The 27,035-nt window shown below is 43.7% G+C and overlaps 1 protein-coding gene across 4 annotated transcripts in view; it reads left to right on the top strand.

Moving 5' to 3' along the window:
- Positions 1 to 20,879, top strand: part of Noct (nocturnin) — a 30,324-nt gene extending 9,445 nt beyond the window's left edge. For all 4 annotated transcript variants that reach the window (XM_046459592.2, XM_046459593.2, XM_046459595.2 and 1 more), the window contains exons 2-3: positions 17,464 to 17,733; positions 18,697 to 20,879. In XM_046459592.2, the coding sequence (XP_046315548.1) occupies positions 17,464 to 17,733; positions 18,697 to 19,532 (1,106 nt within the window). In that variant the 3' untranslated portion in view covers positions 19,533 to 20,879. The remainder of the gene's footprint in view (positions 1 to 17,463; positions 17,734 to 18,696) is intronic.
- Positions 20,880 to 27,035: the final 6,156 nt, after the last annotated feature.

Below are 27,035 nucleotides of genomic sequence, written 5' to 3'. Positions count from 1 at the left end.
TCTTATAATAGCCATTAAAGAATTGTTGGATATTTAAGATTTTTTAGATTTCTTAACTACAGTAGTACAGATTGAATATATCTTTATCTGAAAGGCTTGGGACCATAGGTATGATTCCCCAAAGGAAAAGTCCATACCTGGCCTCCTGAGATGAGTTGCAGTCAAAACAACGGCACGCTGGAAATAGCCTGAAATTACCTTCAGGCTAGGTACATACAGTGTATATGAAACAAATGAGTCTTATGTTTGACTTGGTTCTATCCACAAAATATTTCATTATGTATCTGCAAATATTCCAAAATTTTAAAAATCTGAAATTCAAAACATTCTGGTCCCAAGCCTTTCAGATAAAGATATATTCAATCTGTACTACAGTATTTAAGAAATCTAAAATATCTTAAATATCCAACAATTCTTTAATGGCTATTAAAAGAGTAAGAAAAGATATTTATTCTAATGAAATAAAGTAGAAGTGAGGTATTGGTAATAGTTAATAGCAGAAGGGATGAAAGCATCTAGTTCTAGCCATATATGAAAATATGCTTATAGAATTAGTGGCAAGGGGTGGGCTGCTTGCCACTAAGAAATAGGTTTTCTGTTGTGATGATGGTGCTTACACAGACCAGGCAAGTGCTCTGCCACAGGCTCCACTCCCAAGACCTGAGATACAGCTGTTTTGACGAGTCTATTGCCTATGTAAATCCTATGTAAATCGTATAACTTGGGTATGCACTGAGAATGATGGCTGATACTTTTTCTAGCAAAGTGGCAGAAACTCAATACATATGAGGTCAAATTCAAAATGCTTATTTCCAAACATGAAATTAGACCTAGAAGCCAGTCTGAGTACCAGACGAAGTTCAGCAAAGGTTTTGGCCACAATTTGGTGTTTTTCGATACCTTAATTTCCATTTGGATGAATTTATTTGGCCTCAGGAAATAAGCTTTGAACATTGAACTTTTCTTAATGCATGAAGATATTTATTTATTTATTTTTTGGTACCAGGGATTGAGCTCAGAGGCACTCAACCACTGAGCCACATCCCCAGCCCTATTTTGTATTTTATTTAGAGACAGGGTCTCACTGAGTTGCTTAGTGCCTTACCTTTGCTGAGGCTGGCTCTGAATTTGCCATCCTCCTGTCTCAGCCTCCCAAGCTGCTGGGATTACAGGTGTGAGCCACCATACCTGGCTTGAAGATCTTTTTATTAAAGTTCAGACAGGGATCTCTTATTAAGTCATACGGTTTCTGTAAAATGGCAAGAAATCTTGGAAATAGACATGTATTTGTGTGTGAAAGGAAATTTTTTAAATGCTTGATACTTACAAAAATGAATGGGACCTTTTGTGTGTTTGGAGATGGAACCCCAGGGCACGCGCTAGGCAAGTGCTCTACCCCAAGCTGTACCCCAGCCCCCTCCTAGGTGATAAGCAGTGAGGATGGTTGTAGAGTTTTTCCTCACTGGTTGTAGAGTGGACATTGTTAGAGTAGCTGCTTCCTGGGATTGGGAAGAGGATTGAAATGCAGTCAAAGCAAGCAGTGAGCTTGGCGCATATCCAGCATTCTGTGGTCTTAAGGTGTTTTATAGTTCATTGTGCTGCTCTAACAGAACACTTGAGACTGGGTCATTTATAAAGGACAAATTTAGCCTATAATTCCAATGACTTGGGAGGCTGAGGCAGGAGGATTACAAGTTCAAGGCCAGCCTCAGCAACGTAGTAAGGCTCTAAGCAACTTAGTGAGAACTTGTATCCAAAACTAAAAAGGGCTGGAGATGTGGCTCAAAGGCAAATTGTCCCTAAGTTCAATTCCCATTCCTCAAAAACAAAAACAAACAAGCAACAGATTTATTTCTTATCTACTTATTTCTTCCATTTCCTCCATGAAATGGGAAGTCCATGATTGAGGGACCAGCATCTTGCTGCATCAGCCCATGGTGGAAGGTGGAAGGGCAAGAGTAAGGGGCCGGAGGATGGGGCCGGAGAGTGAGCAGAAGGCGGGCCTGGACTCATTCCCTTCACAGTTAGTCCACTCTGGGCAATATCTGCATTAATCCATCCATCCGTTTCCCCCAGCTTTACTGAAGACTATGTACTGACCATACAATAACAATGTGATAGTTCAGTAATTTGTAATGAATTTATATAGCCATGCAGCCACCACTATGGTCCAGGCTGGGAACATTTCTGTCCCCCAGATCCCTCAAGGCCGCCCAGGCCACGCATCCAGGGGTCTGCTTTCTCCCCCAGAGTCAGGCCTCTGACACGCCTTTCTTGGTGTGAGCTCCTGTCCCAGGAGTTCCTCCATTGCTGTGTGGACCTGCTGCATTTTACTGGCGCCCAGGATGCTCATTGAGTTGTTTCCATTCAGAGCATCATGAAGATTCCCGCTGCTGCGACATTCGTGAGCCATTCTTGGTGGGCACATATGTTCTCATTTGTCTGGAATAGATTCCTGGAAGTGAAATTATCTGGTCATGTGCTAAACCGATGTGTAACTTTTTAAAATAATGCAAAACTGTTTCCAAAATGGCTGAGGCATTTGAAAACCACCTGCCTGCAGCAGGAGGAGACTGTATCCTCCACACTCTTTGGTCCTTTTGACTATGGCCATTTCAGCAGGTATGTGATGGTGTCTCCGAATAGTCCTGATTTGCAAGTGCATTAAGATTATGATTTGCAAATATGTTCTCTCGTTCTGTGTCTTGTCACATTTTTTATTTTTATTTATTTATTTATTTATTTTTTTGGTGCTGGGGATGGAACCCAGTGTTACATACATGTTAGGCAAGAGCTTTACCACTGAGCTACATCCCCAGCCTATTTAATTTTTTTATTTTGAGATAGGTCTCTCCAGGTTGCTTGACCTTAAAATTGTTATCCTCCTGCCTCAGCCTCCTGAGTTTTATGCACTACCATACCTTTTCACTTTCTTAATGGTTTAAAGCAAAACATTTTATCTTTTAATTGACTTATTTATTTATGGAACTGTGGCTTTAACTCAGTGGTGCTATACTACTGAGGTATAATTCTCATCCCTTTTTATTTGGAGACTTTTGCTGAATTGCTCAGGCTGGCCTTGAATTTGCAATCTTTCTGTCTTAGCTTCCTGAGTCTCTGTACCTGGCTAATGTATTTTAATTTTAATGGAATCCAATGTATCCATTTTTTTTTTCTTTTACGGTTATACTCTTGGGACTCTGTTGAAGAACTCTTTGCCTAACACATTCACAAAGATTTTCTCTGTGCTTTTTCTTGAAGTACAATTTGAGCTTTTACATTTGAGACTGGTCCGTTCTCCAGACAAATTTTTCATATTGAAATTATTTTAGAAAAGTTGTGAAGGTGCTGTGGAGAGTCCTCGTGTCCCTTGCTCACTTTCCCGGAAGGTTGACATCTGACACGACGAAGTGCATTTGTCAGACTGAGAAGCCCGCCTGGTACCTCACTGAGACCACACTGCGTGCGTTTAGACGTGGGGTCTGTTGGACTCCTGCTCTGTGACGGTCTCAGTCTTTCCTTGTTTTTCAAAACCTTGACAGTTTAAAGAACACTGGTCGGTATTTTGAAGTGTCTTCAGCCAGAGTTTTCTGATGATTTTCTCATGGTGAGTCTGGGGTTACGGGTTCGGCAGGGACAGTCCACAGAGGTAAAGTGACAGTCACATCACATCAGGTTCTGCTAACATGATTCAGCCACTCATGATATTGACACTGATCATCTGGTCAACATAAAGTGTGCCAGATCTCTCCTTCTGCCCCTCCCTGTGAGAGGGTGTCGCCCCCACTGCTCCCACCCCCACTTCCTCAATCGTCTTTATTCTGGGCTCATCCACACGTCACCCTTGGGGTTATAATCTAACCCTGCATTGTTCTGCTCCGACTGTTCCTGCTTTGACCACTGAGAACTCTCAGGCTGCATCCTTGTCTGGTTCATCTTTATTTTTCCTGTCCTACTCTTTTTTTTTTTTTTTGGACTGAGCCACATCCCCAGCCCTTTTCATTTTTTATTTTGAGACAGGATCTCACTAAGTAGCTAGGGCCTGGCCTTGAACTTATGATCCTCCTGCCTCAGCCTCCCAAGTTGCTGGGATAACAGGCAGGTGCCACTGTATCCGGCTGCCCTAGTCATTTCTCCAAGGAGCCAGATTCTGTTTGTCTGTCTTTGAGAATGGTATTAGAAACCAAGATCTGGGCACAGGGTGTGCTTGCTGCCACTGGGTGCTCACTCTCAAGAAATGGAACTAGGAAATGCACGTGTACACACAAAGCCACACATGCACACCATAATTATTTCTATGTGTACATCCTACTATATAGTAAGGTAAACATGACTTCCTACTGATGTCTCTTACTTTAGCGCAGTACCAAGTGGTTCATTCTAGCCTTCCCTCCATTGCCTAGAACTCCTCTCTGTGGCAGACAGACTTCTGACAACCCAAACAGTTATCCATTTACCTGTTTGTTCACCATCCCCAGAGTAGGTGTAAAGCAGTTCCAGAGTTATCACTACCTCCCTCCCCCACCAGAAACAGCTTTACCACTAGAGTACTGTGCTCGTGTGCCGTGCTCTGTCTTTAGCCATATAGTTTCCCATTCAAACACTGTTTCCAAAGTTTCTGAGCTCACAACTCCTCTTTCCCTGAACTACTTTGGCAAGGTGTCCATGTATCTGCAATATCATTAGATTCCTTCATCGGGGTCTCCATTTCCTCTCAAGGTCCTTGGACTGCCTGGTTTATATTTTGCATCCATTAGAGTTTATTCTTTGCAGTGGCTTCTTCTGTGGGCTTGGACTTGCACCGAGTCAACATCCACCATGCTGTTCCTACTCAGAGCAGTTCTCTCACCTAAACATTCCCCTGCGCATCACCTTTGAAGCCAGCCACTCCTCCCTCCTCAGCCCCTGCCACCACCCATCTGCCTTCCTTCCCTTGGACTTTTCCAGAACACCATGAATGAATCACACAACATGTGGCTTTTTGGATCAAGGTTTTTTCACTTACAGATTCACCATGTTCTTGAGTCGACAGCTGTTCCCTTGTGTCTCTGTGAAGTTTTATTTTATGGATCTCCTGTAGTTTATCTGTTCACATGCTCAAGGGCATCTTGGTTGTTTCCAGTTGGGGGCAGTTGTGAATAAAGGCTGTGAACATTTGCATATGGATTTATATGTGAATGTTCGTTTTCACTTAATTTTGGTAAATACACAGGGGTGTGAGTTTGGGACTATATGGAAAATCTTTTTAATTTATCAAAAAAAAAAACCTGCCAAACTCTACCTTAGTGACTGTACATGGGAAGTCATAAATAGGAATTTGTGTAGGATTGGTCATATTTATTATTTTGTTGTTATTTTTATTGGCACATTATGATATATAAAAGGTGGGATTTGTTGTTACATATTCAGGCCCCAGGACCTCACCTTTCCTTTCCTACCTCCCTCCCCCAGTTCCCTTCCTCTCTTCTAATGTTCTCCCCCCACCCTTTTTTTTTTTTTGTACTGGGGATGGAATCCAGGGGTGCTTAGCCACTGAGCCACATCCCCAGTCCTTTTTAAGTCCTTAGGGTCTCACTAAGTTGCTGAGGCTGGCTTTGAATTTACAGTCCTCTGGGCTGGGGATGTGGCTCAAGCGGTAGCGCGCTCTCCTGGCATGCGTGCGGCCCGGGTTCGATCCTCAGCACCACATGCAAACAAAGATGTTGTGTCCGCCGAAAACTAAAAAATAAATGTTAAAATTCTCTCTAAAAAAAAAAAAATTTACAGTCCTCCTGCCTCAGCCTCCTGAGTTGCTGGGATTACAGGTATGCACCACCAAACCTGGCAGTCTCCCTTCTATTTTCACCCAACCCCACTCCCACTATTTTTTCCTTTTTCTCTAACTTCCGCATGCAAGAGGAAACACAACCCTTGACTTTCTGAGTGGCTTATTTTGTTTAGCATAATACTCTCAAGTTCCATCTGTTTTCCTGCAATGACATAATTTTATTCTTCTTTATGTCTGAGTAAAACTCCATTGTGTACATATACCATACTTTCTTTATCTAGTCATCTTTTTTTTTTAATTTTTTAATTGTAGATGGACACAATATCTTTATTTATTTATGTGGTGCTAAGGATCGAACCCAGTGTCCCACGCATGCAAGGCAAGTGCTCTACCACTGACCCACAACCCCAGCCCCTCTATTCATCTTTTGACTAACACCTAAGCTGGTTTTTATTTTTTAACTCTTTTATCAAATTCACACAGTGAAGCCATCAGCATTTGGGCTTTTCTGTGTGGAAAGATTTTTTTAACTTACTGATGCAACACCTTCCCTGCCCTACTTAAACTACTCCCGTAGAACTGGGGTGGAGGAAATGGGAGAGGCCCTGGGCACAGCTGTCGACTATCTCTGTTCTTACCTCTTCAATAACCTTCATGAGTTTTTACTTGTCTTTTGGTCAATGGCCAGAGCCCTGAAATAACTTTTTTCTCCCAAGACTGAAAAATTGTTATTTGATAAAACTTTTGAATTCAATAAAGAAATTTCAATAATTTGTACATACTAATTCAAAATATTTTCAGTAAGCACCAAATAGAACAGATTCCAATCCTTCCATTCAAACACCTATATTATTGAAAGATGACCCCAAACTAACCAATTTATTTGTGTTTTTAATCAAGAAATCTAAAATTACCAATCAGAGATGCTAATTCACATGAAATGACCAGGCTAAACCCCTGTGACCAAGAGCTGCTTCCTAAAGGTCCCTTTGACCTGTGCATTCCGAGGGGGTTCATCTGCTTCAGGCTGGTAATAACAGGTCCATGTGCCAGATACCACCCACAGAGCACGAGGACAAAGGGAGCAGTGTAGGTATCATGTATGATGAACACGAGTGCCGTGAGAAATGTGTGGTCCCATGGTCAAGGGGACGATGCCCAATGCCCATGGGCCGACAGGGCAGGAGGGGCCCGGAGCAGGTGCAGGTCACTAAGCCCCAAATAGAAACAGACAAGACTGGGAAGAGATTTTGAAGTCCAGATCCCTGCGCATGAGTGGGAAGGGCATCGGAGCCTCGTGGACCGGGTGGCACCAAGGCCAGAACAGGATCTGAGCGGAAAGTAGAGCCTCGGGAGAGGGAACAAAGGAGCCACCAGACCGCGACTGTTCAGGGCACAGTGGAGTGTTTGTATTTTGCAAAGGGTGTAATCCAGTAAGAAACCGCAAAACAGGATAACTCCTCCAAGAGGACAGAGCATCTTCCCCAGCGCACGGCGGGGACTCGGGGACTCCGTGTGCGCTCTGGGGCTGAGCTCTGCAGCACGCCCTGGTCCCTGGGAATCAAGCCCACGAGCAAGAATCTTCCTTATGGAAACTGTCTGCTCCAAAAAGCAAAACAACCAACACAAGCAAACCAAACTCAGAAATAAAAAAGACATTGGTGTAAGCTTGACCCCTCACACTGTCCCAGCCGACACAGAGGGAGACAGGCTCTGCCATTACTTACCCTGATTACTGCAGAGTATTACAACATTTAGCATCTCATGCTCCTAATGCAGCTCCCCAATGTAAACTTACCCAAATTAAGCCAGTACCACCTCAAGGACCAACTATAATATCGCTACACTACCCCAGCATATTTTGACCCTTTTATGGGGGCTTTACAAAATATCCACACTACAGACATCCCCCAGAGACTCCTCTTCTTGAAGTAGTTCAGTGGGGGAGTATCTTTGTTTTTGTTTTTTGAGATAGAGTCGTGCAAAGTTGCTTAGGACCTCCCTAAGTTGCTGAGACTGGACTTGAACTTGTGATGCTCTCGCCTCCCTAGCTGCTGGGATCACAGGCGTGCACCATGTGCCCACAATTCAAAGGAAGCAGCAAATTTACAAATTTTTCTGCATTACCATGGATGGGCAGTTGTCATAAAAGGCCTATAAACAAATTCCTATCCCCTGATTCTCAGATGATTGTAATTTTGCCCCTCAGATCATAAATTCTACAACTGGAAGCATAAAAAGGAGGGAGCTGTACAAAAATTACAATTTTTAAAACAAGGCAAAAATAGTAAAATCTGTCATCACACTAAGAGTTTAATCTTGGCTAAAGAAAAAAAAAATCTCGGTTTACCAAATATAGAGGCATTTTATAAACTTTAAGAAATTGCCAGCTTGGGGCTGGGGATGTGGCCTGGCATGCGTGCGGCCTGGGTTCGATCCTCAGCACCACATACAAAGATGTTGCGTCCGCCAAAAACTAAAAAATAAATATTAAAATTCTCTCTCTCTCTCTCTTAAAAAAAAAAAAAGGAAAAGAAATTACCAGCTCAAAAATAAAAAGTAAAAATTTTAGGTAAGAACATTAAACTCACAGAAACTGGTTATTCTGTAGCAAAGAGTTCTTCCAAAATGCCATGCCTGCTAAGTCAGTGTGGCAGAACTTGGCAGGGGATACCATGCAGACCAGACTGCTGGGGCCTGCTTCCGCTGACAGGGGTAAGGGCAGATGCCTGCTCCCAGGTAGGCTGAGGCGCCCTAGGAATTTCAGCTGCTTTTTGTGCTGTGACTCGTTGATGACTTCCCAGTCCCTGCTTCAAGTGCCCTGGCTTTCTCACGTGCTCTGGTTTCTACACAGATAACTGCAATCTTTTTTGTATAGAAAAAATATTCTGCCTGTCTTGGCAACATCCAGAAACTTCTGGATACACTGATTGGTGTTGGGAATGTAGCTCAGTGATAACACTTGCCTAGCATCCGCAAGGTCAGGGGTTCAGGTCCCAGCAGTCCCCACCTGTACCCCGCAGATTGGACACATGGAGGAGCAGCAGTTTGAGTCTCTCTGTTCAGCACCATTGCCATCCTGACGCACCAGCGTTCTGTTGAAACTTCTCTCAGCACCAGGCCCTGGTGGCTGTCCAGGCCCCAGCAGAGCTGCCATTTCTAGAATTGAAGTAACTCGTTTTGATATTTTGTCCAAGTTTTTGTAGTTGCTTTGGGGGAGGGAATTTGTCGTCTCCCTCACTCCATCATAGGAGTCAAGCCCCCTGACCCTGGCTCTTCCTTCTAGTGCACAGTAGCAAGCAGACGTGGTATAATAGCTGCCAATTCTAAAAAATAACCTTGCCACTACTCCATTTCTCTCCTTTTTAGGTATAATTTCTTCAAAATAACTTCTCTGCTCTGTCTTATATACTCTTCTCCCCACAACTCCACCAAAGTAAAAAACTCTATTGTTAATGTCACCAGAGTCCCCAGTGTTTCTGGAGTTTTTCCAGTGTTTCTGGTTCTCCATCATCGTTTTCCTTGAACTGTCAGTAGCATTTGATGCAGGTGGTAACTTTCTCTTGGATGAACTGTCTTTATTTGGTTCCAAGAAAATCATGCTTCTAATTTTTTCTCCTTCTCTAGCCATGTCATCATTGCCTTTGCAGATTTTTACACTAACCCTCTGTTCTAGAACTCAGTCCTTTGGCTTCCTTCCCCCTCCCTCCCTCCTTATCTCTCTCTCTCTCTCTCTCTCTCTCTCTGGTACTAGGGGCTGAACTCAGGGGCACTCGACCACTGAGCCATATCCCCAGCCCTATTTTGTATTTTATTAGAGACAGGGTCTCACTGAGTTACTTAGGGCCTTGCTAAATTGCTGAGGCTGGCTTTGAACTTGCGATCCTCCTGTCTCAGCCTCCCAAGCTGCTGGGATTATAGGCGTGTGCCACCACACCCAGCTGGCCTCCTTTCTCTTAAACTCACTTTAGGACTGGCCCAGTGGTAGAGCACTTGCCTAGGATTCATGAGGCCCTGGGTTCCATCCCAGGACCACAAAACAAACAAAACCCACAAACAAAAATAAGTAAAATGATCCACTTGGGTCTTTTCTGTGCACTAACATCTCCCAATTGTGTATTGTCTGTTTGCACCTCCCCTGGGAATGCCAGTCACTAGCTGCTGAACCCTGTCTTCTGCAGACCCTTCTGCAGACCAGGTCTTCCTGTCACTGTCATGGCAACGTCCTTGTCCTGTGCTCGGCCAGAGGCCTTGGCCAGCCTTTTGACTGCTTTTCCTATCACGAACTATGTCCAAGTCACCCACAAAACTTGCCGACTCCTCAAGCCTTGTGCAGAAATCGACCACTTTCACTGCCACCACCGAATCCCTGCGCCTTGACTGCTGTGAGTGTCCCCTAGTGGATTCTCCTCATCTCCCTACAATGCAGGGTGTTTTTAAATCCATCAGCCAGTGAGTGTCAGCCAGAACATGTGTCGGTGGCTCATGGTTCATGCTCCACCATGGTGCTGCGCTGCCACCCTCTTGGTTTAGGTGATGCCCCTTCACGAGGCCCTCCCCATCTGCGCCTCGGTTGACCAGTCCTGGTGGCACTCTGGTTACTTTGTCTTGTGCTTGGCAGGGTGGCCGCCTGTGCCACTGGCTGACCTCTGGAGCTGGTAGGCCTTAGGGCCCCAGTGGCCTGCAGCCCTCGGCCATGCTGCCTGGCTGACCTCCCCTCCTGATTGGCTGTGCTAACCCTCCTCCTCAGATTGCCCAGGTGCCCCTTCTGAGCTCCCGCCTGCTCTTCCTCTGCCAGGGCTCTTGCACCAGGAGGCCACTTCCTTATAGTCTCTGTTCTCTGCTCAAATGCCAGCTTTTGTTGAGGCCACTAAGGGCATAGCATGTAAAATGGCACTGCTCTGCCCACTAGGGTTCCCTATCCTTTCTCCTTCTTTTTCTCCATATGACAAATTACATATGGTCAGAGGGGAGACGAGAGGGGAGAGATTTTATTTGATCTTTTGAAAAAATCATGCAGGGTTATTGTTAGCTTTTCATCTCTTAATATGGTATTGTCTCTCCCCACTAGGACACAGCTCAGTGAGGACAGAGTTCGGTCTGTTTTGTTCACTAATGTGTCTCCAGGAGGCTGGAGTAGTGTGTCACACAGTGGTCACTGAAATATTTGGAAAAAATGAGTGCAATTAGTAAGGCACGGATGGGGGTGGCTGCAGGTGACCGGCACAGCACTGACGTGCATGGGCCTGCGCAGGTCCCCTGTCTTCATCTGCTTATTTGAAGTCTTGTTCTGGTTACTCTTCATCATCCTAATTGCTTTAGCCTTATCGTGTTCTGGCCATCTGAAGAGTTGCATTTTTCTTCTTAAATTAGATCAGAGGTGATGCCCATTCACCACTTATTAACTTCGTGGGGGAAAGATTAGCACGAGTTTTATTGGCATGGCGTGCCCTTCCCAGAACTCAGGGAGTAAGAACGTAAAATTACCCCACATGCTGCCTGGAGATGGTCCTCAAGGACTGTGGCATTAGATTAGATTAAGATTGGACAGTGGCTGAAGTGCAGGGAGCACAGCCTGGCCCTGAGCAGACCTTCCAGGAGGCTGCATGAGGACCGTCTGTGTCTCCGTCTTCATAACATGCTCATCATGCAACAGGTCAGTTCAGTAATCGGCTTCCCTCAGCCTCTGAGTGGCTGGGATCTCAGGTGTGCATCATACAGTGAGGCCCGTGAAACTTTTTTTTTTTTTGGTAAGAGGATACTGGGGTTGGACTCAGGGGGCACTTAACTACTGAGCCACATCCCCAGCCCTTATTTTTTAATTTTGAGACAGGATCTGCCTTTGCTGCTGAGGCTGGCTTTGAACTTGCAGTCCTCCTGCCTCAGCCTTCCTAGTTGCTGGGATTGCAGGAGTGTGCCACCGCACCCATGCAGCAAAACTTTCTGAAGACAAACTCCAGGGCATTATTTCATACCTGAGTGGTAGAATCACACCCAACAGAAATTGTCCATTCTGGGTCACAATATGATGGGAACAGTAGTCACTCTGGATGAAACATCCAAGTTTGTTCATAGAAAGATGTCTCTGATGCCTGTAATGAAGATGGTATATGAAGAGCCCACAAACAGATTTGAAATGTTTCCATCTGTTCTAGATGCATTTCTCATTCGATCTTCCTGGGACTGGACTCCATTTTTGTCTATCCCATAGAGGCCTTAATACTTGGTCAGGCTGCTGTGTGTTCTTCATGTTTTGATTCATCTCAAACTTTGTCTTTAAGGTAGATTTAATTTTTGAAAACCACTAGGTCTTCCAGAGGCCGCATCACAAATAGGTTGGTTGATCAGAGTTAATAATCTGCTGTGAGTGTAAGGTGAGCTGGCTGGATGTTTTCCTTTGAGTGTTATAGCTATAGCCTATTCAGTGCATACCCACCCCAGCCCCACAACAAGCCAGCAGTGAGGACACCAGCACATCACCTTTGCCTCCTCTCATGTATACACGACAGTCTCAGAATAGCAATACCACTACCACTGCTCGTGGCCGCTAAAAGCAATTTTAGGACTTTTTAGTTGGATGTGTGTTCCTCATTCTGCACCCCCCCATTTGGTGTCTAAATCTTTACACGTCCCTTGTTGTGTCTTGTAACCTTCCCATATTATACTCTTCCTTTGAGCCTGGTTTAGACTTGATTTTTTTTCTGAGAAGCTGCATGTTATATACCATCATCATCTCAGGTCATTTTGATCTCAGATTTGTTCTCTTTTTTTCTTTTTCTTTTTAGAGAGAGAGAGAGAGAGTTTTTAATATTTATTTTTTAGTTTTCGGCGGACACAGCATCTTTGTTTGTACGTGGTGCTGAGGATCGAACCCGGGCCGCACGCATGCCAGGCCAGCGCACTACCGCTTAAGCCACATCCCCAGCCCTCAGATTTGTTCTCTAATTCTAGGGATGGCAAAATTTTTCTGAAAAGGGCTAGATGATAAATAGTTAGGCATTGTAAACCAAAAATGATCCTGTCACACATTTCTGTGTATATTTAACGACTCTTTAAAAATGTAAAAACTTCAGGGGATAATGTCATATGCCTGTGATTCCAGCAACTGGGGAGTCTGAGGCAGGAGGATTGGAAGTTCAAGGCCAGCCTGGCCAACTGAGCAAAACCTTGTCTCAAAAAAAAAAAATAAAAAAGGACTGCAGTGAGGCTCAATGGTAGGCGCTTGCCTGGCATGTATGAGGCCCTCCATTCAACCACCAGTACTGGGGGTGGGGGGTGAGAACTGTTTTCAGCTTAAAAACTTGTGCAAAAAGACCTGGCTGCAATTTGCCCACCACCACTTTAGCAAGTTTCTGATTACAGCTCCTGGAGACAGGGTGCCAATTTTGCTGGATATAAAATCCTTGGCTCACGTTTTCTTTCTTTATGGGTATTAAACATGTTATTTCATGTTCTTCAAGCATAAAACTGTACAATTGAAGTGTGATGATACACAAATTGTCCTTATTAAGTTGCTTGCTCTTGTTACCTCGATGCCTAAGAATGTTTTTCATATTCTTTGCAATCCACTTGTTGGTCACTCTAGGTTGATATTCTCAGGCATGTGTTCTTGTTTCCAATATATCTAGTTTTTAACTACTTTGAAATAGTCATTAGTTTTCATCTTCAAGGGATCAATTTTGCTTATTTTCAGTATTTGTCAGTTTCTCTCACATTCTTTTTCTCATTTTTATTTTTTAACTTTATTTATTTTTAGTACTAAGGATTGAACCCAGAGGTGCTCTACGATTAAGCCACATGCCCAGCCCTTTTTATTTTGGGAGGGGCCTGAGGATTGAACCCAGGGGTACTTAAATACTGAGCTACACACACACACACACACACACACACTTTTTTTTAAAGACAGGGCCTTGCTAGGTTGTTTAGGGCCTCCTGCCTCAGCCTCCCGAGTTGCTGAGATTACAGGCGTATACCATCATATCTGAGCCTTTTTATTTTTTAACTTTTAGACAGGGTCTCTAAGTTGCTAAGTCTGGGGACTTGTGATCGTCCTTCCTCAGCCTCCTCAGTAACTGGGATTATATTCATGCACCACCATATTCAATCCTTTCTCTTTCTTAAAGGAAATAATTTAATCTAAATACAGAATACTTTACTGACACCATAGGAATTCTATTCTGATTTACAAAGGTTATAAAATCAGTTTGACATTATAAGGAAAAATTACCTAAGCCACAGCTGGTAAAGATGAATTTGTGGGCTGTATGTCTGCTGGGTTTCATTTCTGGGTTTCTAATTCTGATTTGGAATACTTTTTCATACTTTGTATCATTTTCTTAAATGACCTTTAGTTCACTTTGAACTAGGGCACAGTTTGATTTGCCTCTGGGCATCTTCTGAATGATGTTCTGTTATCTTTTTTTCTTTTAATCTGGAATTGATTTTTCTAACTTGTTCAGATTGATAGAAGGAGATGTGGTTCAGGATAGTTTTTCTGACTTTCCCTAATTCCTTCAGGCTTGCTCTTTTCTTCCCTGTGCTGGGGATCAAGCCCAGGGTCTCACAGTAGGCCATGGCTCTACCACTGAGCTACATCCCTCTCCAACCCTCAAATACTGGACTCCTGTTGGACAGCATCACCCCTTTTCACATTCATTTTTGCATGATACTTTTTATCACAATAACTGCCACTGGAGAGATTGAGGAGTTCCCAGAGAAGGAGACTTCAACTTAAGACAAGTATAGTTCTTGGGGCTCTTGACAGAACATGCAGAAATGATCTTAAGGGTATATCAACTAGAGACACAGACATATAATTTAGGAATATAGAGACATTCAAGGGCAAATGTGGGCCATCTAGAAAGTAAGAGATGGATTTGGGGTTCCCAGCTCCTCTTTTAAAATTAACTTGGGGGGGCATGGGAAGGTGTGTGGAGATGACATCAATCTGATTATAAGCAGGTTTATGGTGGTCTGGTCATTCTCTGAATCCCTAGGCTGACATGGTCTCTATTATTTGATCAGTAGATAACATTGGAAAGTACCCTTAATTACAGGTTTCTTAAAATATCATCTCTCTTGTTTAATCTATTCATTATGTATGTTAATAAACAATGCACAAGGCAATTTTTGAAATATATTTAGTTGTCAATGAACCTTTATTTATATATGTGGTGCTGAGAATCAAACCCAGTGTCTTACACATGTCAAGCAAGTGCTCTACCACTGCACCACAGCCCCAGTCCCAGAAGGTAATTTTTATAAGTCAATGAATTTATGATAGCTTTAAATTTACACATTTTCCAGAAATTGGGGAGTGATGGGCCTGGAAGAAAAACTACTTGGGGAGTGACAGGCTTGAGAGAGAGAGCTGGCCTAGGGAGGGATTTTTTTAGATTAAAGTTGTATTTCATTGTCCTCCCTCTATGTCATAACAGCCCCAAAGCACAGCTTGGCAAAGACATAATGTCATCCAGAGGAATGTAGAGCCATGCTGTTGAAACCCGTCTGCTTCACGTTGGTAGCATGCCCGCAGCTTGACAGATGTCCGGCATTACTATTTGTCTCATCTTGAAAACATACCACGGTGCCCTTTTGAGTTTGCACTGGGGCCCTGGCGCTCCTTGGCACACAGTTTGGGGACCACGATCTCAGTGCTCCTGCTGCTGCTGCAGATCTGAAGACCACTCTCAGGAGCCACAAAGGTGTCAGCTCTGTGTTTTTTTTTTTTTTTTTTTGCTGGGGATTGAACCCATGGGCTCACACAGGCTAGAAAAGTACTCTCCCGTGGAGCTACACCCCAGTCACCAAGAAGAGTTTGAAAGTGGTATGGATGAGATAGGTATTTGGGGGTTCAGAGAAAAATACCACATCTCACAAAATAGGTGCCCATGAACCATTGGCCTGCAGTAATCACCCATGAAGCCTTTGAATGCTAAAGCAGCAACTCAGGCATCCCTGCTGTGTCCTTGTGGCCATATCCTAGCCTGCAGAGGAGCAAGAGGCAGGGCAGCGCCCAAGCACAGGGCAAAATGGTGCCAAGTGGCCTGACCCTGCCCTGGCTCCACCTCCTGTCCAGGCCAGCTGCTGTCCCACTGACTACCAACACTTGCATTTTCAATAAATCTCTTGTGCCTTAATATGACTCATGTTGAAATTATTTTTTCCTTTTTTGCAGTACTAGGGATCGAACCCAGGGTTTCCTTACCACCGAGCTACATTCCAAGGCCCTTTTTATTTTTACTTTTTATGTTGAGACAGGCTCTTGCTAAGTTGCCCAGGCTGGCCTTCAATTTGAGATTCTGCTGTTTACATGGCCTCTTGAGTCACTGGGATTACAGGTGCGCGCCACCACACCTACCTGTTACATATGTCCAGGGCCCTGTCATCTTGAGTTGAGGTCCCCCTTTTTGGGGCCTCCTTGGACAAACTTCTAGTGACATTTCCAGCCAAGTAGAAAATTTCTTCCTTTGGTCTCATACACTAGGTAAGCAGGCAAGTCAGTTAAAATGGATTTAAAATGCTGAAATCAAACCGTCTGGAAGCAGCTGTGCACGCGTGTTCCGTAGGTGCGTTTTCTTGGAGATGCCCAGACAGCTGAATGTATGTTGGGAAGACCCGTGTACCGTTTCTTAGTTTTGAGGAGGGGGATAAGAGCACATTCTTAATGGTAGGCTTATTGACCTTGATGGTCAAGAATATTTGACTATTCAGATTTGCTTTGTGACCTGCCTCAGTGAGTTTGATTGACTGCTGGTTTGAGAGGTTGTCAATCAGCCTGCCAAAGACTTGTCTTTCAAGAGAGTTTATACTAAAATGAAGAGAAAACAGTCGACTTCTAGAAGGGTCATTGAATGGTTAGGGCGAGCTGATGGCTGTCACTTCCCGTGTGCTCCCCCGTTGAAGACTGAGCTCTGTCCTTAATGAAGTGTGATCTATTGAGAAGCAAAGCACTAGAAAGTGCGTGTGAAGACGTGTGAAGGCGCTGGCACTTTCTGGACCTCTCCTCGCCCTTTCTCGTTCTAAGGTCTCAGGAAATGCGGGCAAGTCAGGAAAAGGTGCATCCTGGATGGAAACCTGCTGGCTCCTTTTCTGGAATTTTGAAAACCCAGCAGTTGATACTGCAGAGCATGCTGCCCAGTGTGATAGGAATCCTAGGGAGAGCCCAAGCCCTGATGGTGCACTTGACACCTAAGAGAAATGGCTGTGGAGTAAATTCAGCCCTTGCTTTACGGCATGAGCAGGGCAGCAACCTGCCATACCCCAGCACCTCCCCAGGGTCAACATGAGCTTCCCAACATGTCACTCTTTACAAACGAGTCTTCAGGGGCTTCTTATGATCTATAGAAAAAGGAATGTGGGTTTTGTTAGGCTGTACTTTGGTGTGACCAGAGTTATAAATCATAAAGACAAATCCTAGGATAGAAGAGACCATCAAGGTCAAGGTAGTCTTCCCTTAAAATAATTGTATATTAGTCAGAGACTGGTGGTAACTACAGTATTTGAATTACCTGTCCAGGTGGAAAGCGGGAACCTGGAAGCTCCTTCAGTTGACCTGTAGAACTGGCTTTGCACCTGAATGTGGCACCATTGCCCACTGAGCTCCCAGTTGGTCCAGACATAACTGCTTGCCTTTCAGCTGAGGCAGGAGAAAGCAGGGTCAGGAGCTGATGTAACTGTGCTTTCCTCTCCCGTAGCGTGTTCCATGGGAAACGGCACGAGCAGACTTTATAGTGCTCTCGCCAAGACACTGAACAGCAGCGCTGCCTCTCAGCACCCAGAGTACTTGGTGTCACCTGACCCAGAACATCTGGAGCCCATTGATCCTAAAGAGCTTCTCGAGGAGTGCAGGGCTGTCCTGCATACTCGACCTCCCCGGTTCCAGAGGGACTTTGTGGATCTGAGGACAGATTGCCCCAGTAGCCACCCACCCATTAGGGTCATGCAATGGAACATCCTCGCCCAAGGTATGCCTGATGCTTCTGTGCTGTGACTTCCTTTCTGCTTCTGCACATGCTCAGTGCTCTGGTGTCTGTGTGCAGGGGAGATGTGTGGAAGGAAGGGGTGACTGTCTTTTATCAGGCAACTCAATAGAAGATCCTTAAGCCTGTTGCCTCCAGTTTCCAGTCCATCGCTGTTAGGTGGCATTGGCGAGGTAATATGGAGAATTTTGTGCAGGAGACAGAACCGGGGTGGAGGAGCCTAGGTGTTTTTGTGACTCGTTTCCAATTCGTTCTCAGCTGTATAACTGGAGACCAAAAAGATGTAGCTTCAGCTCTCTGTTCATTGAAATATTTTGTTACTGTAGAAAGGTCTCCTTTCCTGATTCTGCTGAATTAAAAAACAGATGTGTCAATCAACCTTCTGTACACTGCCTTTTATGTAGCAGTAGACATTTTAAGGAAAAGAAACAAGGCCCCATTTATTTATGGATGCATGTATGTCTTTAGCTTCTGGAAAAGAAGGAAATATGCTGACTTTACCAATCTTTTTTTCCAAGTATTCCTTCATAAGTAGGAAAAGTACCCATTTAAAGTTCATTCTGAGTAGCGTCTAAATCAGTTCACATGGCTTTATTATAGTCAGTGTTAAAACTAATGTATAGAGTAAGATATATTTATTTCATTTGACAAATTTTAGTTCCTTGGATGGCAAAGAACAGTTCTCTAACTAAAGCTGAAACCAAAGATCTTTTAGTTTGGAATATAGTTTAAAAAAAAAATAGTTTGATACAAAAGAAGTCAGTTGCTTGCTTCATCTAGATGCTAAGAGGTTATTTAATTTGGGGGGATTAGTGGAGTGTAGACTGAGAAGAACCACCCAGGGCATCTAAAGCAGAAGCCTGGAGTGGACCTGACCTCAGGAGCCTCCGGCTACCTTGAAGTCATGGTTCTGTAGTAGCTGTCAACTGACCGCCTCTTTCTTTACAGCACTTGGAGAGGGCAAGGACAACTTTGTACAATGCCCTGTTGAAGCTCTCAAGTGGGAAGAGAGGAAGTGTCTCATCCTGGAGGAAATCCTCGCCTACCAGCCAGACATACTATGCCTGCAAGAGGTGGACCACTATTTTGACACCTTCCATCCGCTCCTCAGTCGACTGGGCTATCAAGGCACCTTCTTCCCAAAGCCCTGGTCACCTTGTCTGGACGTTGAACACAACAATGGACCAGATGGCTGTGCCTTATTTTTTCTCCAGAACCGATTCAAGCTGGTCAACAGTGCCAATATCAGGCTGACGGCCATGACGCTGAAAACCAACCAGGTGGCCATTGCTCAGACCCTGGAGTGCAAAGAATCAGGACGACAGTTCTGCATCGCCGTCACCCACTTGAAAGCTCGCACTGGCTGGGAGCGGTTTCGGTCGGCCCAGGGCTGTGACCTTCTCCAGAACCTGCAGAACATCACCCAAGGGGCCAAGATTCCCCTGATCGTCTGCGGGGACTTCAACGCGGAGCCCACCGAAGAGGTCTACAAGCACTTCGCGTCCTCCAGCCTCAACCTGAACAGCGCCTACAAGCTGCTGAGCGCCGACGGGCAGTCGGAGCCCCCGTACACCACCTGGAAGATCCGGACCTCGGGCGAGTGCAGGCACACCCTGGATTACATCTGGTACTCGAGGCACGCGCTGAGCGTGCGCTCGGCGCTGGACCTGCTCACCGAGGAGCAGATCGGGCCCAACCGGCTCCCCTCCTTCAACTACCCCTCCGACCACCTCTCTCTGGTGTGTGACTTCAGCTTTAACGAGGAACCCGACGCACTTCTATGAAAGCTCATCTGGCCTTTAATCACAGGAGTCTTAACCAGGGATGTTCCGGAAACTGAATAGGAGAGGAAGTTGCCTGAGGAGGGTCCCCAGGCTCTGCTCCCTTCCTGCCTTTCCAGCATGCCCTTGGGAAGATCCCGTTAGTTCACGAAACTTTTCAATGAAAACCTGTAGCAAAAAAGCTGTTTGCACTCCAGTTTCGGCTTCTCTGTCCTCCCTCCTGAGCATTCCCTTTGGATCTGTCATTTAAGGGCATTCAGCTGGGCTCGCTTGAAGCTTCTCAGTTTGCAAATGCTTAGAAACTTGCGGGCTTGCTCGCCTCCTCCATAGCGAACACTCAGTATGTAGGAAAATCTCGCTAGAGCGCGTTTCAAGTTATTTATTTGTGAGTTTTTCAAATGTCATCAAGATATGCATGGCAATATTTATTATTTTTATATCTTCATGTAAAACTAAATTATAGCATCATAAACGTTTTAGAACCGTGCAAGACACAAGTTATAAGTAACTTATAGTGATTTTCTTCAAGCTTTAAAATGTTCCCCTCTGGCCTAACAACGTGTACAGAGCAGCTGTTCAGCCTGGAGGGTGGGGAGGGTGTTATCTAAGTCTGAATATGGGGACTGATGCGCTCTTGACCAATACTGCTCTCTCTGCCTCTATGTTTCCCATTGTGTTTCTTGAAGAAATTCCAGTTAGTTTTCCATTATTTAATCACTGCTGGGTATTGTCCTTTTTCCATTGGGATAATAGTCATATACATTTGAAAGTTAGTCAGTATCATCATTTTGTGTTGGAATGTGCTTTAACCATGATTATTTAGGAGCTGTTATGTGGCCCTGGCTAAGAAAGCCAGGGGGACCTTCTTTTCACAGATGTGAAGGCTATTTTGTTTTGTATTTGTTTTGGGTTCTTTGTTTTGTTTTTGGTACTGGCGATTGAGCGCAAATGTGCTTTACCACTGAGCTACATCCCCAGCCCTTTTTCTTTTTTGTTTTGAGACAGAGTCTTTCTGAGTTGCCCAGGCTGGCCTCAAAATTTGTGGTCCTCTTGCCTCAGCCTCCTGAGCTGCTAAGATTACAGAGATGGGAAACTTTATAGAAAGCTTCTAATTGGGCTGTCATAGAAATTTCCTAGGAAAGCCAGATGACTGTGGTTTAAAACATCTACGAAGAAGAATGTAAGAAGTTAAAAAGATAACCCACAATTCTTAACCATCAGAAATAAAAGTGATAAAGATAACAGGTAAAGCCTCTTCCAAACAACATATCCCATCAGGAGTAAACTGGTACATATTTTATTGTATGAGTTGTAAATATTTAAGATTAATAAATGGCCTTTTAAAGCTTGTGCTGTTGATGTCTTGTCTTTTTAGTTCAAAAAGAATCTGGGAGCAGATTGATTCTTGATGTGGTCACGTGGTGATCCGCTCTAGCCACTGCTACGTGGAACCTCACATCACAGTGGGCACGCCCTGGTTTCTGTGGTTGTGGCTCAGTAGCACCCAGGATTTGCTTATGTGGTCCCTCAGTGCCCAGGCTGCAGGTCCCCAGCATGGCTCATCCAAACATTCCAAGTTGGAATCACTCTCAGAACAAGTGAGGTTTTCAGTGGTTTTGTACATAGAAGAGCTGGGACTACCTGGGAAGAAGAGCAAGCAGGGAGAACCACTGCACCAGGGCACTGGAGAGTCTTAGATGTCTCGTGTCATGTGTTGTTGAGAAACAGTAGGGTCAGAGTGCTTTACTCCGCAGTTTACCTGCCCTAAAGCAGACCAACCTGAAGAGAAATTACGAGAGCCTTAAGCAGGCAAATCCAGGTGAGGATGAAAGCCAGAATTACTTAGAACTTCAAGTATCACCAACAGCAAGGGCTGGGGGGAATGTTGGGTGGGTAGGAAGACCACTGGGCAAAAAGGTTTCTGGAAATATCAGTAAGTGAACCAAATAAGGTAAGGAGATTGAGATAAACCCACTGTGCAACTTGTGGCAGGAGGCTGAATGTTTAATGAAATGCTTCTGTTGTTTGCATTTTCTTGTCTTCATTTGAAGTATAATTAAGTGAGCATTCTGGTCTGAGAATTTTGGAAGAATATATCAATCTTGTGTTGCATTTCATGTTTTGAGTGTGTCTTGTAAGTCTGTTTTTGTGACAGCTTTGCTCTGTGGACTATCAGAGTAACCTGAAGGTATAATGGTAAGTTAACAAATTGTTGCACAGCACTAAATATAGATTCTAAAATTTTAAGTAGGTTCTATGCATAGATTCCTCCCATTCCATTCCTAGGTACTTTTTGGTCCTGGTTTTCCAGTGTGTGTGTGTATGTGGTGTTGGGGATTGAACCCAGGGCCTTGTGCCTGCAAGGCAAGCTATATATCCCTAGCCCTTTTGCTTTTTTTGGTACCAGGGATCGAACCCAGAGGCACTTGACCATGAGCCACATCCCCAGACTCTGCTTTTCCTTTTTTATTTCATACAATTTGATTACTATTAAAATAAGTCTTAGAAGTTGAGTTCCTTACATTTAGTTCTTTGCATATGATTAAAACAAAAGGCCAAATAATTTGAGCAATGTGGCAGTAAGAGTTGAGGGCTTGGTGCAGTGTAATCCCTGTAGCTCTGGAGGCTGAGGCAGGAAGATCACGAGTTCAAAGCCAGCTTCAGTAACTTGTCAAGGCCCCAAGCAACTTAGTGAGACTCTGTTTCCAAATAAAATATAAAAAGGCTGGGGATGTAACTCAGTGGTATTAAAAAAAAAAGTAGCTGAGGATTCAAACCCATGTCCATCTTGACTCCAAAGTGCTTGCTTTGTCCCCCTTCACCATGTTCCCTTAGCCTCAGTGAGTACAAGTGGAGGGCAGAGTGGTATTATAGGGAGCAAGGAGTTTGTTAACTGCAAAACAGTCACCAGCCGAATGGTGGAGGCCTGGGTGTTGAGCTTTTGAAATAAGAGGAGAAAAGTCATGTCAAGGGGTACACAGGCTATCCTTTAAAGGCAGCATTGTGACCCTAAACAACCCCATCTGTAAGGCCTTGGCTTTCTCATTGAATCTACCTTCCTGTGAGATATCCACAAAGGATTATGAATTATGTGCATTGTGGTGTACACCTGTAATCCCAGTGACTTGGGAGGCTGAGGCAAAAGGATCACAAATTTGAGGCCAGCGTCAGCAATACCATAGAAAGAGCTCGGGATGTAGCTCAGTGGTAAAGTGCTGCTGAGTTTAATCACCAGTACCACAAAAAAAAGAGAAGTTAATACATTCATATGTAAGCCATTGGATAATAATACTTAAGGTTCAAAGTGAGAGGGAAAGAATGACCCTGTGCTTTGTGTCCTAACCACACCTGTTTTTGGCCAAAGAGAATAACCATTTTGAAAGGTCAGGATCAATAGTGTTGTAGAAATTTAAGCCCAAAATAGGTGAGGGGCTGATAGAATGGCAAGAAATTTGCAATTTTGAGTTAGTTCTTAAGTCTTGAGAGACTCTGTCAATCCTGCTTTGGTTTGTAATGTAGAAATACCTGCTTTGAATGAATACCCACAGCTGCAGGTCCCAGACTTCTTTGGAAACCTCATTTCCGAGAAAACATTCACGTTAAAAGGAGAGTGCAGTGGAAGCCCTGCCTCCTGACAGTCCTGACAGAGCCTGGCTGCCTCTAAGCATCTGGTGAACTTGGACTAGGTGGATCTCGACTGATTGTTTTTGCTTTGGCAAGGAAGATGTACTCTGAAACCAAAGTTAATAGCTGAATTTTAAACATTGTATAACATTTGTCCGCATGCATTCTGCATATTAATTTTCTTTACCACCCTTTTTCTTGCCTAGTTTCTTCTATTTTTATTAACTTTTATTATTTATTCACAGCATTTAAAAAAATTTTTTTTTCAGTACTGGGGATTGAACCCAGGGCACTGAACCGTACCCTCAACCCCTTTAATTTTTTTTTTCTCAAAAAACAAAATAACCAAATTTAGTTTGACATTTCCTCTGATCTAAAGAGAAAGATGTCAATAAACAAAACAAAACCAAAAAAACAAAACAAAACCTAGGACATACATACAGCCACCTACCCTGATGAATTCAGATAATCTAAAAGAAAAAAGAAGGGCAAAAGTTCTGTTCAACAGAGAAAATCATCTTCGTTTTTGGAAGATGTTTCCATGTCCCGTTCCATGTCCTCTTCCTCTTGTAGCCACTTGGGCCTTCAGAATAGCAGCTTTTCCCTGGCCACCCCCTGAACCTTGGTTTTTATTTTTCATGCTCTATTTTTAGGGTCTCACTAAATTGCTAAGGCTGATCTCAAATTTGTGATCCTCCTGCCTCTATCATCCCAGCAAATGGAATTACAGGCATGCACCACCCTGCCCAGCTTCTTACCTATATTTTAAAGAATAAGACAAGCACTTTTTTTTAGTCATTTGCCACATAGCTGTTTTAAATCTTCTATCATTCAAAATTCAAGTCTTCCCAGCCTCCTGATACTCACATGTGACCCCCAATCTGACCTCACCTGGCGTATTATATATTATGAGAAACAAATCTTTGGTGTACCTGAAGAAATCACCCAGCAAATTCTGCAACATTTTAAAATTCCATTTGTGAGATGGGTGCGGTGGCAAATGCCTGTAATCCCAGCTACTCAGGAGACCCAGGCAAGAGGCTTGCAAGTTCAAGGCCAATGTGGGCAATTTAGCAAGACCCTGTCAAAAAATAAGAGCTGTGGTTGGGCATAGCTCAGTGATAGAGAGAAGGGAAGTGAATCAATTTGTGAGAAATCAAGGACATTTACTAACCTTGTTTTCTTCCCTGACCCCCTTTGTTTTGGATGGACAGGATGGGGTTGAGCCTAAAAATAAACTGGGAACCCCAGGAGGTCAGCCACTGACCAGCTGAGCTTACTCAAAAGTTTTTCTGAACTTTAGGTTCTTCACTGAAATTGTGTTGGGGGAAGAAGGGTGTACTGGGAATTGGACCCAGGTTGCTCCACCACTGAGCTACATCCCCAGGCCTTCTTACTTTGAGACAGGATCTCACCAAGTAGCCCAGGCCAGCTTTGAACTTACCATCTCCCTGCCATGCCACACCCAGCTTTTCTCCAAGGTTGCTAAAAAATTATTAAAATTAAAAACCGAGTTACTGCTGCCACTGCCCAAATAGTTATGATAATCTGGGGAACTGCTTCCACACTTCATGAAATTAAAAACTAGTGTGACCTTGACAGGGCATTTGCCTCTTAAAATACATTTTGAGGACTTGGGCTGAGGCTCAGTGGCAGAGCACTTGACTAGCACATGTGAGCATTGGGTTCGATCTTGAGCACCACATAAATATATAAAATAAAGGTATTGTGTGCATCTACTAAAATGTATATATTTAGATATACATATCTAAAGTGTGAGAAAAAGGCTTTTAAATCAATAGGACATATAGTAAAACATGAAGCTTTTTTTTTTTTTAAAGATCCATTTTTTATGCTTAATATATTTCAAACTATCTTTTCCCAGTGCATGCTTTAAGAACTCTCAGGTTAGCCCCTAATCCTTAGACTCTGCTTGCTGTAGCTGCCTGGCAAGGTTCTCACCTGGCTGCACAATGCAATTGCCTAGAGATACTTTTAAAATACCAATCAATACCTGGCTGCCACCCCAAACACTGTCATTTCGTATCTGGTATTGAATGTGCCCTGAGCAGCAGCATTGTCCCAAGTAATTGGAATGTACAGCAGTTAGCACTGTTTGGTCGTGGTAATGGCCTAAAACCTCAACTTGCATGTTACTTATTTTACTGTTTTGGATGATGATTTCATTTCATTATTTTACCTTTTTGAACAGCAATTGGATTTGTTTCATTAAATGAAATCTACCATAGAAAGGATTTTCTCAAAGTTAAACATACTAAAGTGGGATGGAAGAAACAGTATCGTGGGAGAGGACAACTTTCTTTTAGATTGCAACCTACTCATCAGTTTTTGTTGTTTTTGGTGGTATTTTGCATTCAACAGTTGGTTCACTTGGATTATGTCCTCACTTTGGAAACTGCAATATTGTTTAGTTCTGAACTCCAGCATTACTGCTTAGTTGAGGTATTCAAAGAGTGCTGGATGCTCAAAATAGTCTTTGCTGTAACTGATGCAGAGGAGGTAAATTGAATCCACTGATATTTGCCAACAGTATCTTACTCTACTTAGGGCTGGCTTCACTGTGTACCAAGTTCCTACAGTTTTCATCATGAGAGGCAGTAATTATTATAACAATGGGACTGAAGAAAACAAGTCACAATCACAGAGGTCTCAGTATTGTGAACAGTCAAAATCTGTAGAGGGAACAGTTTTGGTGGATTTTTTAACAAATATTTTTCTCAGTTGTAGATGGATACAATACCTTTATTTTTATCTAGTGCTGAGGATCGAATCAGTTTTTCATACACGTTAGGCAAGCACTCCCCCACTGAGCTACAACCCCAGCCCCAGAACAGTGGCAAAACTAAAAGTAAGGTTGAAACTAAAGTAAGGTTGGTTATTCTCACCTCCTGGGAGACTTACAGTGAAAGGATCATAGGAAACCTCAAGGCCAAAGTTTTGTCTTTGGGAAGAAGTTTATCTGGTTATTAATAATTAACATAGCTTGCTTACACAAAGTGATCAGAAACATATGCTTCCTAAGTGTACAATGTCAGGTGTGGCCACTAGTAATGTTCCAGTGCCATCCTTATGACATTTTGGCTTCACCTCATTGTCACTTTTTCTTTGACCAGTTCGATTTCCCCCTCCTACAGCACTTGCTGCTGTTTGTTGCCTGTCACATCTTAGGACATACTTCATCTGTCCTTTTATTCTCCAGTCCTCAACTTCTACTGCTGATTCGTTTTCATCTTCTCCTGTGTTTGTACACTTGGCTCACCCCAGTCTCAAAAGTCAGAGCTCACTGAATAGCACCCTGGATGGTTTCCAAGCCCATTTCAGAAATTTCTGCTTATATGTCAGTCACTGCCAACTCAGCAAATGAAACAACTCAAATCAAAGTGGAGAAAAGTGCTATCCAGGGAGAGGCCATTACTGGGAGGCTCAGTGAAGAACAGGTGCCTGTGTTGGTTGGGGAAATGAAGTATTTCAGAATGGCCAGCCCAGTGATGTCTGAAAGGGAAACAGGCTTGGGCTGGGGTTGTGGCTCAGTGGTAGAGTGCTTACCTAGCATGTGTGAGGCACTGGGTTTGATCCTTAATACCACATAAAAATAAACAAATGATAGTATTGGGTCCATCTACAACTAAAAAATATATTTTAAAAAAAGGAAACAGTCTTGGGAAGACAGGCAGAGACCTAATCAAAGGACTTTAAATGTTTGGCAGCTGTACAGCCAATCAATTTAAAGCAATCCCAGTGGTGCAAGTGAAGAAATTTGCATTTTAGAACCTTTCCGCAGGTATCTCACCAGCAGGTATCTCACCGTGTTATTACTGGGAGGTTTGGGACCAAGCAACCAGGACAGGGAGGATAGGAATG

Source organism: Marmota monax, unplaced genomic scaffold (assembly GCF_021218885.2).
Source record: "Marmota monax isolate L192 unplaced genomic scaffold, Marmota_monax_Labrador192_F-V1.1 WCK01_AAM20220418_F8-fsc00039, whole genome shotgun sequence".
NCBI lineage: Eukaryota > Metazoa > Chordata > Mammalia > Rodentia > Sciuridae > Marmota > Marmota monax.
This window is presented reverse-complemented; position numbering and strand designations above follow the sequence as displayed.